This window comes from Acanthochromis polyacanthus, chromosome 19, assembly GCF_021347895.1.
Source record: "Acanthochromis polyacanthus isolate Apoly-LR-REF ecotype Palm Island chromosome 19, KAUST_Apoly_ChrSc, whole genome shotgun sequence".
Taxonomy (NCBI): domain Eukaryota; kingdom Metazoa; phylum Chordata; class Actinopteri; family Pomacentridae; genus Acanthochromis; species Acanthochromis polyacanthus.
The window spans coordinates 3,956,039-3,969,448 of record NC_067131.1 but is presented as its reverse complement, the minus strand read 5'-3'; the positions used below and the strand labels follow the sequence as shown (position 1 = coordinate 3,969,448).

Genomic DNA, 13,410 nt, shown 5'->3' with positions numbered 1-13,410 from the left:
TGTGGTAGATATCCTAATGAAGTAAAGAAAAAAAATCCAAATTCTGTGTTTAATAATTCAGAAGAGGGATTTAGAAAACTTTACTGACAACTAAAATATAATATACTGTTTTGGGGAAACGCTTTATTTTTCAGATTCTTGTTTATATCTTGTGAAGAGCACTCTTGATGTCTTCACGTATATAATATATGCATTAAACAATTATTTTTTCTACTTTTCACTGTACATTTCCAAATAAATGACACATGAGATTTGTGGATGTTCTTTCCTGTAGTAATGTACAGTATGAGCCACGGTTTCGCTTGCTAACATGTTTAAATTCTGAGTTTATTTCTGACTTTTGACTGTGTGATATTACACTGTGGGGGATTTTCGGTCGGCTGATGAAAGCCTGCCACTAGAATGTTCTACGCATGCTCTGTGTGAAAGCGTGTTTTGGTGTCAAGCGGCGCTGCTAGGCTAGCCGGGCCAGCTAGCAATTCTGCAAGTCATGGTGGGCCATTCAATGAGGAAAGGCTGGACGATGCTATATCGGGCAGCAGCACTGTGGAACTTTTAATGAAACAGGACTTGCTTGCTGGTCTTAAGTGATAGTGGACTGTTGGGCATGAAGACACAGTTGCAAAATCTTCATGCGTAAGTATTAAAAATCAAAAGGTTTTGCGGGTTTAACTAACTAATGCGTGCGCCGTTATGTGAACTGCAGTGATTCACGGCACAAGCTAACGTTAGCAGGCACGTATGTAAATAAAAACTGTATTTGTGAGTGGGCGGCTGGAAACGGCGGTGTGTCATGTTTAAGTTACTTTTCAAAGTAGCTGGATGGTTACGGTAGTTAGCAGCAAACTAGCTTACAAGGCTAGCACAGTGTAGGTTTTGAGTTCCAATAGTAGTTTAGCATTTTCACGAAACCCCGCCCACATCCCGTTTCTATTGGCCAGGAGTTGCTGGAGTCATTTGTCGTTGTTGCGTTTGATGCACGCGAATGGCTGCTTGGCCCGTCAATCATCTTTTCACCACTTGTTGCTAGGGAGATTGTTTGATGCTAGCTACGGCGGAAGTGGGTAGCCCTAAAACACTAGCAGAGCTCCCTGTCACTTTTTTAGGATAAACAGAGATGCAAGTTTGCGAGCTAATTTAGCGAAACTGCGTATTACAGTTATTGTACGTTGTGTTGTAACTTGTGTATTAGCTGTAGCCGGGTCTCAGAACACAAGGTGGCTAACGGCTAACGTCATAAGGACGAAGATAGGCGCAGCTGTGCGAGAGGAGGGAGGGACCCTGCCTGCCACCTAACGCTGCCGTTGGTGCGTGTGCTAACCAGCCCAGCGAGCTTTCTCGACTCTCCCATTCACCTTCAGCAGCACCCACAAGAAGTAGTTGTCCTGTCAAGGGTGGGGTGATGCCTTAAAGCTCTGTGTTCATCATCTCTGGTCTGCTGAATTTCCAAGAATGAAAAGGCATTGCGCGATGCGAGCCGACATCACTTCTCTAGTCTTGGGAGGATGGAGTGGTTGCAGTGGGCTAGCAAGTCCTGTTTTTTCATTAACATGTGCTTAATGCAAATGTAGGTAAGGTAAGAATTGCGTGCTTCAGGGCTGAAAGCAGTGTGATTGTGTTGTCTGAAATAATGCAGCTTGCAACAGAGCAATAAAATGTCATTTCTCACTTTTGTCAGGATTGGGAAGATGAGAACCTTATGAAGAACAAAGCTTTGAGTACAAACTGGACTCTCTGAGAAGTGGAAGCCTCATCCTGGATTTTATTCAACACATACATAATCCTGTTGAAGACCCTTTCCCCCCTTTTTCACCACCTTTAACCACTTTTTACGTTCATGTCTCCATCTCCGTCTCTTAGTGGTAGTACAGAAGTATTGATCCAAGGTAGTTGGCCCCGTTTTTGTTTTTATTTTTTACTTTCACCTTTTGTTCCTTTCTAAAGAAATGCTTTACCTGAAAAAGTACTTCACAGAGGGCCTGATTCAGTTCACCATCCTTCTGAGTCTCATTGGGGTGCGGGTGGACGTTGACACCTATCTAAGCAATCAGCTGCCCCCACTGAGAGAGATCATCCTGGGGCCTAGCTCAGCCTACACCCAGACACAGTTTCACAACCTGCGCAACACGCTGGACGGCTATGGCATCCATCCAAAGAGTGTGGACCTCGACCACTTCTTCACCACTCGACGGCTGCTAAACCAGGTGCGCCAGCTGGATCGCCTCTTCGTGCCCAGTACCGAGCTCAACACCTGGCTAGTGCATCGTGACTCTGAGACTGTGGTGTCTGCCAGCAGCCAGTCCAGCCCCAGCATCACCCTGGACAATGGGGCCGGCCTAGACGACGTTAACAGCCCTGACGCTACCCCGGCCATGAGGGGAGGAAGTGGAGCGCCTGAATCCACGTACAACCTGAACGCAGCGGACAGCAGCCTGGGAGCCGTGGCCCCCGAGGGCAACCAGGAGCAGGGCAACAGGGATGGCAACGACGACCTCACCAAAGAGGTACTGCTGCTTGTTTCTTACCTTCTCTGTGCGAACACCTGGAGAGCATCTGTCAGACGGATGGTGGAGGGGGGAGGGACGCTTCCTTTTGACAGATGCTTGTTGTCACCACACACACCTGCCATAAAAAAATAGATCCAGCTGTATTGAAATTAAATATTAGCTTGTATGTTAATGTTTTCTAAAGTGAACAACAAAAATTATACACACATGAAAGCTTTTAAATGTCATAGCACGACAACTTGCATCAGTCAGTGTGATATTTCTATTTATTATAAGTTAATATTTAAAGTATGACATCATAAAATACACATTAACTGTATTCCACTGTATGTGGAGTAGAGGTGACATTACACACCAGTATCTTTTATGGTCCACACCCGAGGTCTTTTATCAGTGTCAGCTATTTTTAGTCAAACCAGTTGAGTCACATTCATTACAGCTGTGATTCTGGTCACATTTAATGTTGGCCACACGGGCGCAACTTTGAAATGCACAGCAAGTTGTCATCTCGCTAAATTCACCCCCTTGAAAACGGCCCAGAGGCAAAGATAACGGTGCTGTTCTTTAACTTGTTACATATCTGTCGCATTTCTATGAAGTTATTTGTCACTTTAACTTCTATGTAAGTTAGCAGAGACACACACACTGGTTGTGTTGTTGCAGTGGCGGTACGGGGGTCACAAAAAGTCATTATTGGGTTGTAATTAAGCAAGACTTCTTTCTGATCACATGTTAACCACCGTGCCAAAGCGTTTATGTCACGGTTGCACCACCTGATTTGTGTTACATGATCTACAGCCCTCCTTCCAAAATTATCCCCTCTGATGGAATATAGCAGCTTGTATAAAGGGTAAAAAGGGCTAATTTAGAGACATTTCATCAAGCATAACCCAAATATGAGTTAGTGTTCAATACATTGCATGTGTGCACCATTCCATATGATTAAAGTACCTCTCTTCTGTATACAGGACCATTTTTCAATGGTTGCTATATGTTTTTCCAGGACATTGACTTGATTGACATCCTATGGCGACAGGACATCGACCTTGGTGCAGGAAGAGAAGTGTTCAACTACAGCAACCGTCAGAAGGAGAGCGAGGAGGAGAAGCCCAGCCCACAGGAGAACAAAGACAGGAACGAGGAGCAGGAGAGCTGGAGAAATGGCATAAACCTACAAGGAGCTCAGCCGGTGGACGGCGAGACCGGAGAGAGCATCCCAGAGCAGGTCTGTTAGGGCGAAACCCATCTTTATGTGCTGTTGTTCTGTCCGGTGGGAGGTGGTACATTTAACTGCCTCATACGACATAAAAAGGAAATGGAAACACGGGAGCTGCACACTGGCGATAAGAGATAATTTTGTCTGTCTGTGTATCAGTTTTTATACATTCAAAGGTAGCTTCTTTTCAACATTTCCTTAAAACGTCTGCTGTTCGTACGCAACGCCACCTTCTTGCTATTGAGCTGCACCAATGGTCCAGTTGGGTCTGAGACAAAGCAAATTGAGCTAGATGTTCATTTTACAGAGGAACACAAGTGTGGCACATTTATTCCAGGATTCAAAATTCAAGAGAATTGTCCAGTGGATCCGTTTAGAATCACAAACCCCTGTGGTAAAGAGACGTTCTACTTGTAAATCTACACACATGCGTCACATGGAGTGCCGGTAACCGTGACATCCATCATCCCTGTATGAATCAGCATGAACTGATAAAGGAAATCAAGAACTATTTGCTCCTTTTTAAGTTGGCGTTTCACCACAGCAGCTAAAAATTAACCGTGTGATTATGAAAACATGTCATTTTTGGACACTGAAACACCAAATTATAGTCAAGACACAAACAACAACAAGACTGTCAGAATGAAGGATGCTTTCAGCCCTTATCAGTTTGGTTTGGTGCTCAGTTAAAACCTTTAATTTGGGCTGCTGTTAAAGCTAAAAGCCAAAAGTGATCTGGACTAAACAACTGGAACTAGACGCTCTTAAAAGGAGAGTCTGAATTGTCTGGTGTGGCTTGTTTGTGGTTTAAAAACAAAGATCTAGTTGTGAGCTGTCCAGGGAGTGATCTCTTCATCTGTATTACCAATATATAGATTATAAATTATAAGAAATGATCGATTTTTAACCCTTCTAGCAATATACATGTGAACAGATGAAGGTCGGGATTTCCCTCGTTTATTTTACTTTTATTTATTTCTTGACTTTTTTGCCAGCCCTGTGACAGACTGGTGACCTGTCCAGGGTGTCCCCTGCCTTCGCCCGAGTCAGCTGGGATAGACTCCAGCACCCCCCATGACCCTATTGAGGATAAAGCGGTGTATAGAGAGTGGATGGATGGATGGACTTTTTTTGCCTTTTTTGGATAGCTGCAAGCATAAAGTATCGATGAAAGATGGACACCTGTTGGTTTGTGAGCCGTCGTTTTGAAGCCGTGAGTTTGGAATTGGCTGTAATGAGCGACTACACACTGCAGTGTCTTTGGCCCAATTTTCCTTTGATTTCACTCCTCAGGAGGAATCTGTTCTGAACCAGTGTTGGGCCCAGATTATTTAGTGATGTGAGGAGTTTACAGATGGAGTCTTAAACCTCCTAATCAGACTCATCAGGGCCACCTCAGTTAACTCTCGTGTTGTCCTGCGTGTCAGACTGACCTGTTTTAAAGTTAGAAAAGGTGCGAAAAATCTGTTTTTACAGTAAAACGTCTGATGTCTGCATTTTCAACATTTGGGGGAAATTTTTTAACATTCATTGGTGGAAAAAAAAATTAAAAAAATATTTCATGAGAATATTTTTTTGTGAATGTTCTTAAAGAAAATATTAGAAGTTATACTGATATATATGTAATCATTTTAGATATTTCTAGGATTGTTTTTAAAGATTTTTACTATTTTTTTGAAAATATTTATAAGAATTTTCCTGCCAAATTTGGGGGATTTTTCTTAAAACTTTCAAGGGAAACTTTTAATTAATTATTGGAATTTTCTTTGTGAAGGTTTTGCAAATTCTCAGAAATTTGGGGATTTTTTTTTTTGCTGAATTTTTGGATTTTTTTTTTTCTGACAAGGAAACAATATTTTTTGGTACCCGTAAATGAGGACAACAGGAGGGTTAATATCAGACAAGTTAAAATCAGGATGGATTCAGTTATCACACTAGGAGATATTAAAACTGATCAAATCTGACCTCGACATATTGCTGAATAATGAACAGCACATTGATGCATGATCCCAAACATTTTCTCATCCACACTTAGTTTAGCCCTCTGATTTTGTTTTTTCTCACTATTTAGACGCTAAACCACAGATTCCCTCTGTTTATATTTTAAAGTCTGCCTCCATGAGATCACATGAGGTGGCGTACTACCTGACTGTCACCAGATATTTATAATATTCTGTCGTATGTGAAGTTTCTTCTTACATGTATGGTGCAACCCAGTTTCAAAATGAGTTAGGATCATAAAACTCCTGTAATGTCTTCTCCTCTGAGAACTAAAGGACTCTATGCAGGCGCATATAGTAGCAGCTGGTCAATTACAAGACAGCCACGCCCTAAAACACACCATGCTTTTACTCTGAATGGGACCATAATTTATAAAATGAACATCACACCGTGTTGAAGCAGACTTTAAACTAGCATTTGAGAGCAGAAACTCACCAGGAAAACATTTACTGAGGTAATAAATCACGTAAGAATTAAGGTTATTTTCTCATTTACTTCTACACACGTGGACAAAATTGTTGGTACCCCTCAGTTAAAGAAGGAAAAACCCACAATTCTCACTGAAATCACTTGAAACTCACAAAAGTAACAATAAATAAAAATTTATTGAAAATTAAATAATCAAAATCAGCCATCACTTTTGAATTGTTGATTAACATAATTATTTAAAAAAACAAACTAATGAAATAGGGCTGGACAAAAATGATGGTACCCATAACTTAATATTTTGTTGCACAACCTTTTGAGGCAATCACTGCAATTAAACGATTTCTGTATTTGTCAATGAGCGTTCTGCAGCTGTCAACAGGTATTTTGGCCCACTCCTCATGAGCAAACAGCTCCAGTTGTCTCAGGTTTGATGGGTGTCTTCTCCAAATGGCATGTTTCAGCTCCTTCCACATATGTTCAATGGGATTCAGATCTGGGCTCATAGAAGGCCACTTTAGAATAGTCCAACGCTTTTCTCTCAGCCATTCTTGGGTGTTTTTGGCTGTGTGTTTTGGATCGTTGTCCTGTTGGAAGACCCATGACCTGCGACTGAGACCAAGCTTTCTGACACTAGGCAGCACATTTCTCTCCAGAATGCCTTGATAGTCTTCAGATTTCATCGTACCTTGCACACTTTCAAGACACCCTGTGCCAGATGCAGCAAAGCAGCCCCAAAACATTACTGAGCCTCCTCCATGTTTCACCGTAGGGACAGTGTTCTTTTCTTCGTATGCTTGGTTTTTGAGTCTATGAACATAGAGTTGATGTGCCTTACCAAAAAGCTCCAGTTTGGTCTCATCTGTCCAAAGGACATTCTCCCAGAAGCTTTGTGGCTTGTCAACATGCATTTTTGCAAATTCCAGTCTGGCTTTTTTATGAGTTTTTTTCAGCAGTGGTGTCCTCCTTGGTCGTCTCCCATGAAGTCCACTTTGGCTCAAACAACGACGAATGGTGCGATCTGACACTGATGTACCTTGGCCTTGGAGTTCACCTTTAATTTCTTTGGAGGTTGCTCTGGGCTCTTTGGATACAATTCCAACGATCCGTCTCTTCAATTTGTCATCAATTTTCCTCTTGCGGCCACGTCCAGGGAGGTTGGCTACTGTCCCGTGGGTCTTGAACTTCTGAATAATATGAGCCACTGTTGTCACAGGAACTTCAAGCTGTTTAGAGATGGTCTTATAGCCTTTACTTTTAAGATGTTTGTCTATAATTTTTTTTCGGATGTCCTGGGACAATTCTCTCCTTCGCTTTCTGTTGTCCATGTTCAGTGTGGTACACACCTTTTCACCAAACAGCAGGGTGACTACTTGTCTCCCTTTAAATAGGCAGACTGACTGATTATGAGTTTAGAAACACCTGTGATGTCAATTAAATGACACACCTGAGTTAATCATGTCACTCTGGTCAAATAGTTTTCAATCTTTTATAGAGGTACCATCATTTTTGTCCAGGCCTGTTTCATTAGTTTGTTTTTTTAAATAATTATGTTAATCAACAATTCAAAAGTAATGGCTGTTTTTGATTAATTAATTTTCAATAAATTTTTATTTATTGTTACTTTTGTGAGTTTCAAGTGATTTCAGTGAGAATTGTGGGTTTTTCCTTCTTTAACTGAGGGGTACCAACAATTTTGTCCACGTGTGTATGTAGTCTGACTTCATTTCACAACCAGAGGAGTCGCCCCCTGCTGGCTGTTTGAAAGAATGCACATTTTAGCTTTCACTTTTCAGATGTTGAGATTACGCCCTCCTTTTAGAAGCAGTTTATGGTTTAAAGTAGAAAGGTAGACATGGAATTGAGCCAGGGCTGTTGCAGTTATGTGTATGTATTTGGCTTCATTATGGAGAAATCACAAATTGTAAAGAAGGGAAACCGACAGTGTTGAGTTTGTGTACACTTGTGTATTTTAGAAAAGTGTACGAAATTAAATACAGTTTTGATTTTTGTACAATGTCCAGTTATTCTCACAACTATTAATGCTCAAATTCTGTTACTTCTTCATGAGGTTTTTGTGAAGATAAGTGAAGAAGATGAATGCACACATTCCCTACTGGAAAGCCCAGCAAAGTGCAACATGACTAGTCTCTAAAACGGGAATTAGCGACACAGGTGCATGTTAGGCAGCTGATGTTATCAGTTATATCCCTGGTTTATTTGTAAAAAGCCTGTGTCTGCATGAACTGTAATGCAACTAGAAGGCAACAGTGGTTTATTGTTATTGGTCGGGAAAAATAAACTGAACTACGGATGTAAAAGCCCCCTAATAGATTGTTTTTTGTTGTCACCAGCTCCCAGGACTCGGCTCACAGACTTCACTGTCTCTACAAGAATGCCTGAGGCTGCTGGAGGCCACGTTCCCTTTTGGGGAAGAAACTGAGGTAGAACTTGGGAAATAGTGAAATATTTACACTCCTGTTTAAAGTTTGGGGTCATCCAGTCAGTTCCATGTTCTCCATGAAAACTCCCACTTTTATCCTTGTGCTAACATAACTGAACAAGGGTTTTCTAACCATCAATGAGCCTTTCAACACCATTAGCTAACACAATGTAGCATTAGAACACAGGAGTGATGGTTGCTGGAAATGTTCCTCTGTACCCCTATGGAGATATTCCATTAAAAATCAGCTGTTTCCAGCTAGAACAGACATTTACCACATTAGCAATGTCTACACTGGATTTATCATTCATTTAATGTTATCTTCATTGAAAAATAAACCATTTTTCTGTCAAAAATAAGGACATCTCTAAGTGACCCTAAACTTTTTAACAGTAGTAAACGTTATGCTTGTCTTTTTGTCATACATTTCCAGTAAAATTACTTGAGTTTTTAATTCATTTTTATGATATTTTCAATTAGTTCCCAGCACCAGTTGTCACCCCAGAAATAGCAGTTTCCAATGAAGAAGTTCCTTCCACATCTCAGGGCCTCCCTCTGCCGCAGCAGCTGCCCTCAGCGGAGCCACAGTTAGACCTGGAGCAGCAGTGGCAGGACATCATGGCCATCATGGAGCTACAAGTAAGCTTTATTTGTCTGTCCTCATGGTAGCACTAATATTAATTGTCTAAAACATATATTTCAGAACAACAATGGGAATAATAACACTATAGGAAAAAAACAAGGCAAATTTTGGTTCTTTGTCGCTTAAAATAGTAAAATTAAACTATAAAAAGTAAAAGAAACACAAAAATGTGCTTTCTAATTTGAAATCTAATAATTTTTTTCTGTTAAAATCTGTCTGTTCAAAGGCAATGGAAGTGAACAACACTTCCCTCCAGACCACTTCCAGCAGCGTAAATGCCACAAGCGGGACGACCGACTCAAACACTGCTGGAAACTTTGGACTTTCTACACGTCCGACTCCAATAAACCAGGATGTCAGCCTTCACCAGGCCTCCATGCCCAGCTGCAGTCAGGACTTCCCCCAGATTTTCAACCCCCAGCTGGAGTCCGTCAGCATCACCCCAAGAACCACCATGCTCAGACTTTCCTCCAGCAACTCCACCAACGTCAACTCCACGTTTGGAGCCACTAACCTGACGGGGATCTTTCTCCCACCACACATAAACAGCTCCAGTAACAACGTCACATCCACACCTATCCTGCCCGATCCATTCAGCACCCTGCTGGAGGAGTCGATGCTTGATGAAATCAGCCTGCTGGACCTCGCCATGGAGGAGGGCTTCAGCCAGGCCCAGGCTTCCCAGCTGGAGGATGAGCTTGACTCAGATTCTGGTCTTTCCCTGGACTCCAGCCACAGCCCGGCCTCCCCCAGCAGCTCTGAGACGTCCTGCTCGTCTGCAGCTTCTTCCTCCTCAACGTCTGCCACCTTCTCAGAGGAAGGAGCTGTCGGCTACAGCACCGACTCTGAGGTGGCCACGGTGGAGACGGAGGAAGGAGCCGTTGGAGGTTACCAGCCCGGCTACAGCAAACTCTGCCGCATGAGCTATCAGGACCCCTCTCAGTTCCACAGCCTCCCTCAGCTGGACAGCATCAGCCACAATCACACCTACAACCTGCCGCTTTCCTCTGCCTTCTCCGAGCACCCAGAGCTCCCGCTGTCATCTGGGAAAAAGACAGTCCGCGACAAACAGAACTCAAAGCTTCAGCCTCCTCAGGACTTGCTCGACAAGCACTCAAGTCGTGACGAGCGCCGCGCCCGAGCCATGAAAATCCCCTTCTCCAACGAAAAGATCATCAATCTGCCTGTGGAAGAGTTCAACGAGCTTCTGGCCAAGCACCACCTGAGTGAAGCTCAGCTCGCCCTCATCCGAGACATCCGCAGGCGCGGCAAGAACAAGATGGCGGCCCAGAACTGCCGCAAGCGCAAGCTGGACACTATCATCAACCTGGAGCAGGGCGTCCAAGACCTGCGGCGCGACAAGGCCCGTCTGCTGAAGGAGAAGATGGAGTTCATCCGCTCCATCCGGCAGATGAAGCAGAAGATGCAGAGTCTGTACCAGGAGGTGTTCACTCAGCTGAGGGACGAGGAGGGCCGGCCCTATCCTCCCAGCGAGTACTCGCTGCAGTACAGCGCCGACGGCAGCGTGCTGATCATGCCCCGCGGCCTGACGACTGCCGAGCAGAACCGTAAGCCCGAGAAAAAACAAAAAGACAAAAAGAAGTGAGCGGGGCAGACTGCTGTTTATTCTATCACTTTGCTAAATCAATAAGAAAGATTTCTGCAGATGCGAGAGAGATGTCCTTTTTTCCTTTAAGAAGATTCTGGTGAGTAGAGAAACGGCGTTGTTGACGACTCTTCCTGCATTAATTTCTCCCTTTTCATTCTGTTCCTACATTATTTTTTCCTGGAAACAACTTTGAAGCAGAAGTAGCTCTTCGTTTGAGTACTGATATTTCATTATTTAGACGAGGAGAAGGAGGGATATAAAAGGACATAAAATGAGCTATTAGAAAAAAATTTAGCTGCTCTTGATCCTTTTGCACCAAACCACTGAGGATGGAGAAGATTTGTAGGGTAAAAGAAGGGACATGTGTCGAGGAAAGTGGGAGTAAAAGAACGCTGTCAACAAGGATGGTTGGAATACCTATGCACCGAGGGTTTTAAAGGACTATCAGATCACACCCCACCCTGGAGACTTTTAGTGATTTTCAGTCACTGTGGCTTTTAAGTTGCAAATCTTCAGGCAAAGATGGTTGTGAGAGTTTAGAAACCAAAGGCTAAAGGAAGCCCATAATTTTAGGATGCCATTAACACCTATACTAACCAAAGGTTGTATGGTGCACATCACGTGATCTGTATACATCTTAAATGCTCAAACACTGCACTCTAATTCTGTAGGTTTGTACTGCAAATTTCTGTGTGGGTGGCGTCTAAGTTTAGAAGGCCCTAAATAGATCGGGTTTGATGTGTGGAAGCGGGATGTTGAGACGAGAGGAGTCAGAGGCGGAGCGTTCCCGGGCTGGCCAGCGCTAAAACAGGCCTGGAGGTGAAGTCCTGCAAGAGGAGCCGATGGATGTTATAGGGAGGAGGCACACTGCATTGCAAAATGTATCAACTTCCTTATAAATTATACATAGCACTGTAATTTGTCTTTAAAAGGCTTGGCTGTATGCATTTTGCCGTGTCCGTCGCTATTCCTTCGCTGCAGGTTTAAATACGGGAGCTGCGTTTAGGAAGGCTCTTATTAACTGTTCATAATCTGTAGTATAAGCAAAGGTTATAGGTCTAGCCACATCAGCTTTATGTAAAAGTCTACACCCTCTCTGTTGGTTTGAAAACTCTAGCGCGGAGCCTGCAATCACAAGAGGAATTGACGATGCTGTGGCGGGCCAGGAGCTCCGGAGAGGCCGTCACAGATCAAAGGTATGGATTGTTTGTTAGCTTTTATCCTCCTGGACGCCCCGTTCTAAGCATTAACGTGAAGCAGGCTCAGTCGACGCTGCGGTGTAGCGACATCCCTTTTAAATATTTGCCAACGTTACCCAGCTGAAAGCCACTTTAGGCGATTTTTTTTAAACTGCTGTAAAGCCGAGCTGTTGGCTTGGCGTCCTGTTTTTAAGATTTGTGTTGATGACAAAGTGAGCCACGTCGTTACGTGAGGTTCAAAAGATGCTCGAATGTGTGAAATGACAGCGTGTGCTGTGGCCACTTTGATTTGAATGCCTTTATTTAACGATCTTTATCTTCACTTTTAAGGGTTTTGAGAAGCGGAGAGACGCGTTCTCAAAGTAGAAGTGCTATTACTTGTCTATTTGAATGAAGTTTGTCAGTACATGTGTTATATCACCCTCTTTAAGAAAAAAAATAGGTCAGTCGTTGCAGCCGAGATAGCAGTTAGGTTAGAATATTTACAAGAGGCTGAACAGAACTCGCAACATTAAGATGATGTCCAAAAAACAGTTTTGAAAGGAGAAGTGTCCTCATTAAATGTGATATTCAGGCATGAAACTCTGGTTAACATTCACTTCAGTGTAACCCAGTGCAGCACCAACTATTTAGTACTGCTACTACTTAGTGCACTTTTTCTTTGTCCGTCTTTGTTCTGTAAATATTTTCATGTTTGTTTTCGTCATGATTTCTGTAGTTCGTCAGATGTCTCCATAACGGTCTCACCCTCTGCTTTGAGTTTGGATGTAGTTCCCTCTGTTTTGAGATATTTGCTGGCAATCAAGAATTGTTTTTATTGATTAATAAAGTGTTTTTATTTTCACCGGTGACTCTTGTGTTCTAGTTGTCCATGCTTTGCTTCAGGAAGCTTCAGGTTGTGATCGGCCGAGTCGCTCCATAGCCGAGGAAACCAGAGAGAGCCTCAGGGATGGAAGTTAACAGAGCAGGAATAGGTCAAAACTAGACAGAAAACTGACAATTAAGTCAAATCAAAAATGCAATTAGCTGCAATTTAAGATAAATATTTGCCATGATCCAGGTTTCACACCGTTGTTCTCATTTTTAATGTTCTCTAATGTGGTAATTTGGATTAAAACAATTATTTCCATTGTCAATGAATCAGTCGATTATTTCTGTGACTGATTAGTTGTTTTGATCTATAAAATGTCAGAAAATGGAGAAAAATGCTCATCAGTGTTTCCCAAAGCTTAACATACCATCCACAAAACCTTAAAATATTTACTGTCACAGAGAAGGATAAAATATTCACATTTTAGATACTGAGATCAGAGAAATGCAGTTTTTCTCAGAGCTAACAGCTAATCGATTAATTCCTAGAGCTCAT

General features: G+C 42.6%; 1 protein-coding gene across 3 annotated transcripts; it reads left to right on the top strand.

Moving 5' to 3' along the window:
* The first annotated feature begins 421 nt into the window (after positions 1-421).
* nfe2l1b (nfe2 like bZIP transcription factor 1b) lies at positions 422-12,888 on the top strand. Of its 3 annotated transcripts, none has more exons than XM_022194564.2 (6): positions 422-636; positions 1,679-2,504; positions 3,511-3,732; positions 8,505-8,594; positions 9,074-9,232; positions 9,463-12,888. In XM_022194564.2, the coding sequence occupies exons 2-6, from the start codon at positions 1,947-1,949 to the stop codon at positions 10,840-10,842; spliced, it is 2,409 nt and encodes an 802-aa protein (XP_022050256.1). In that variant the 5' UTR covers positions 422-636; positions 1,679-1,946; the 3' UTR covers positions 10,843-12,888. The 3 variants fall into 3 exon arrangements, with proteins under 3 accessions (XP_022050256.1, XP_022050257.1, XP_051795046.1); XM_022194565.2 differs by lacking the exon at positions 422-636 and adding an exon at positions 1,062-1,571; XM_051939086.1 differs by lacking the exon at positions 422-636 and adding an exon at positions 1,062-1,576.
* The last annotated feature ends 522 nt before the right edge of the window (positions 12,889-13,410 follow it).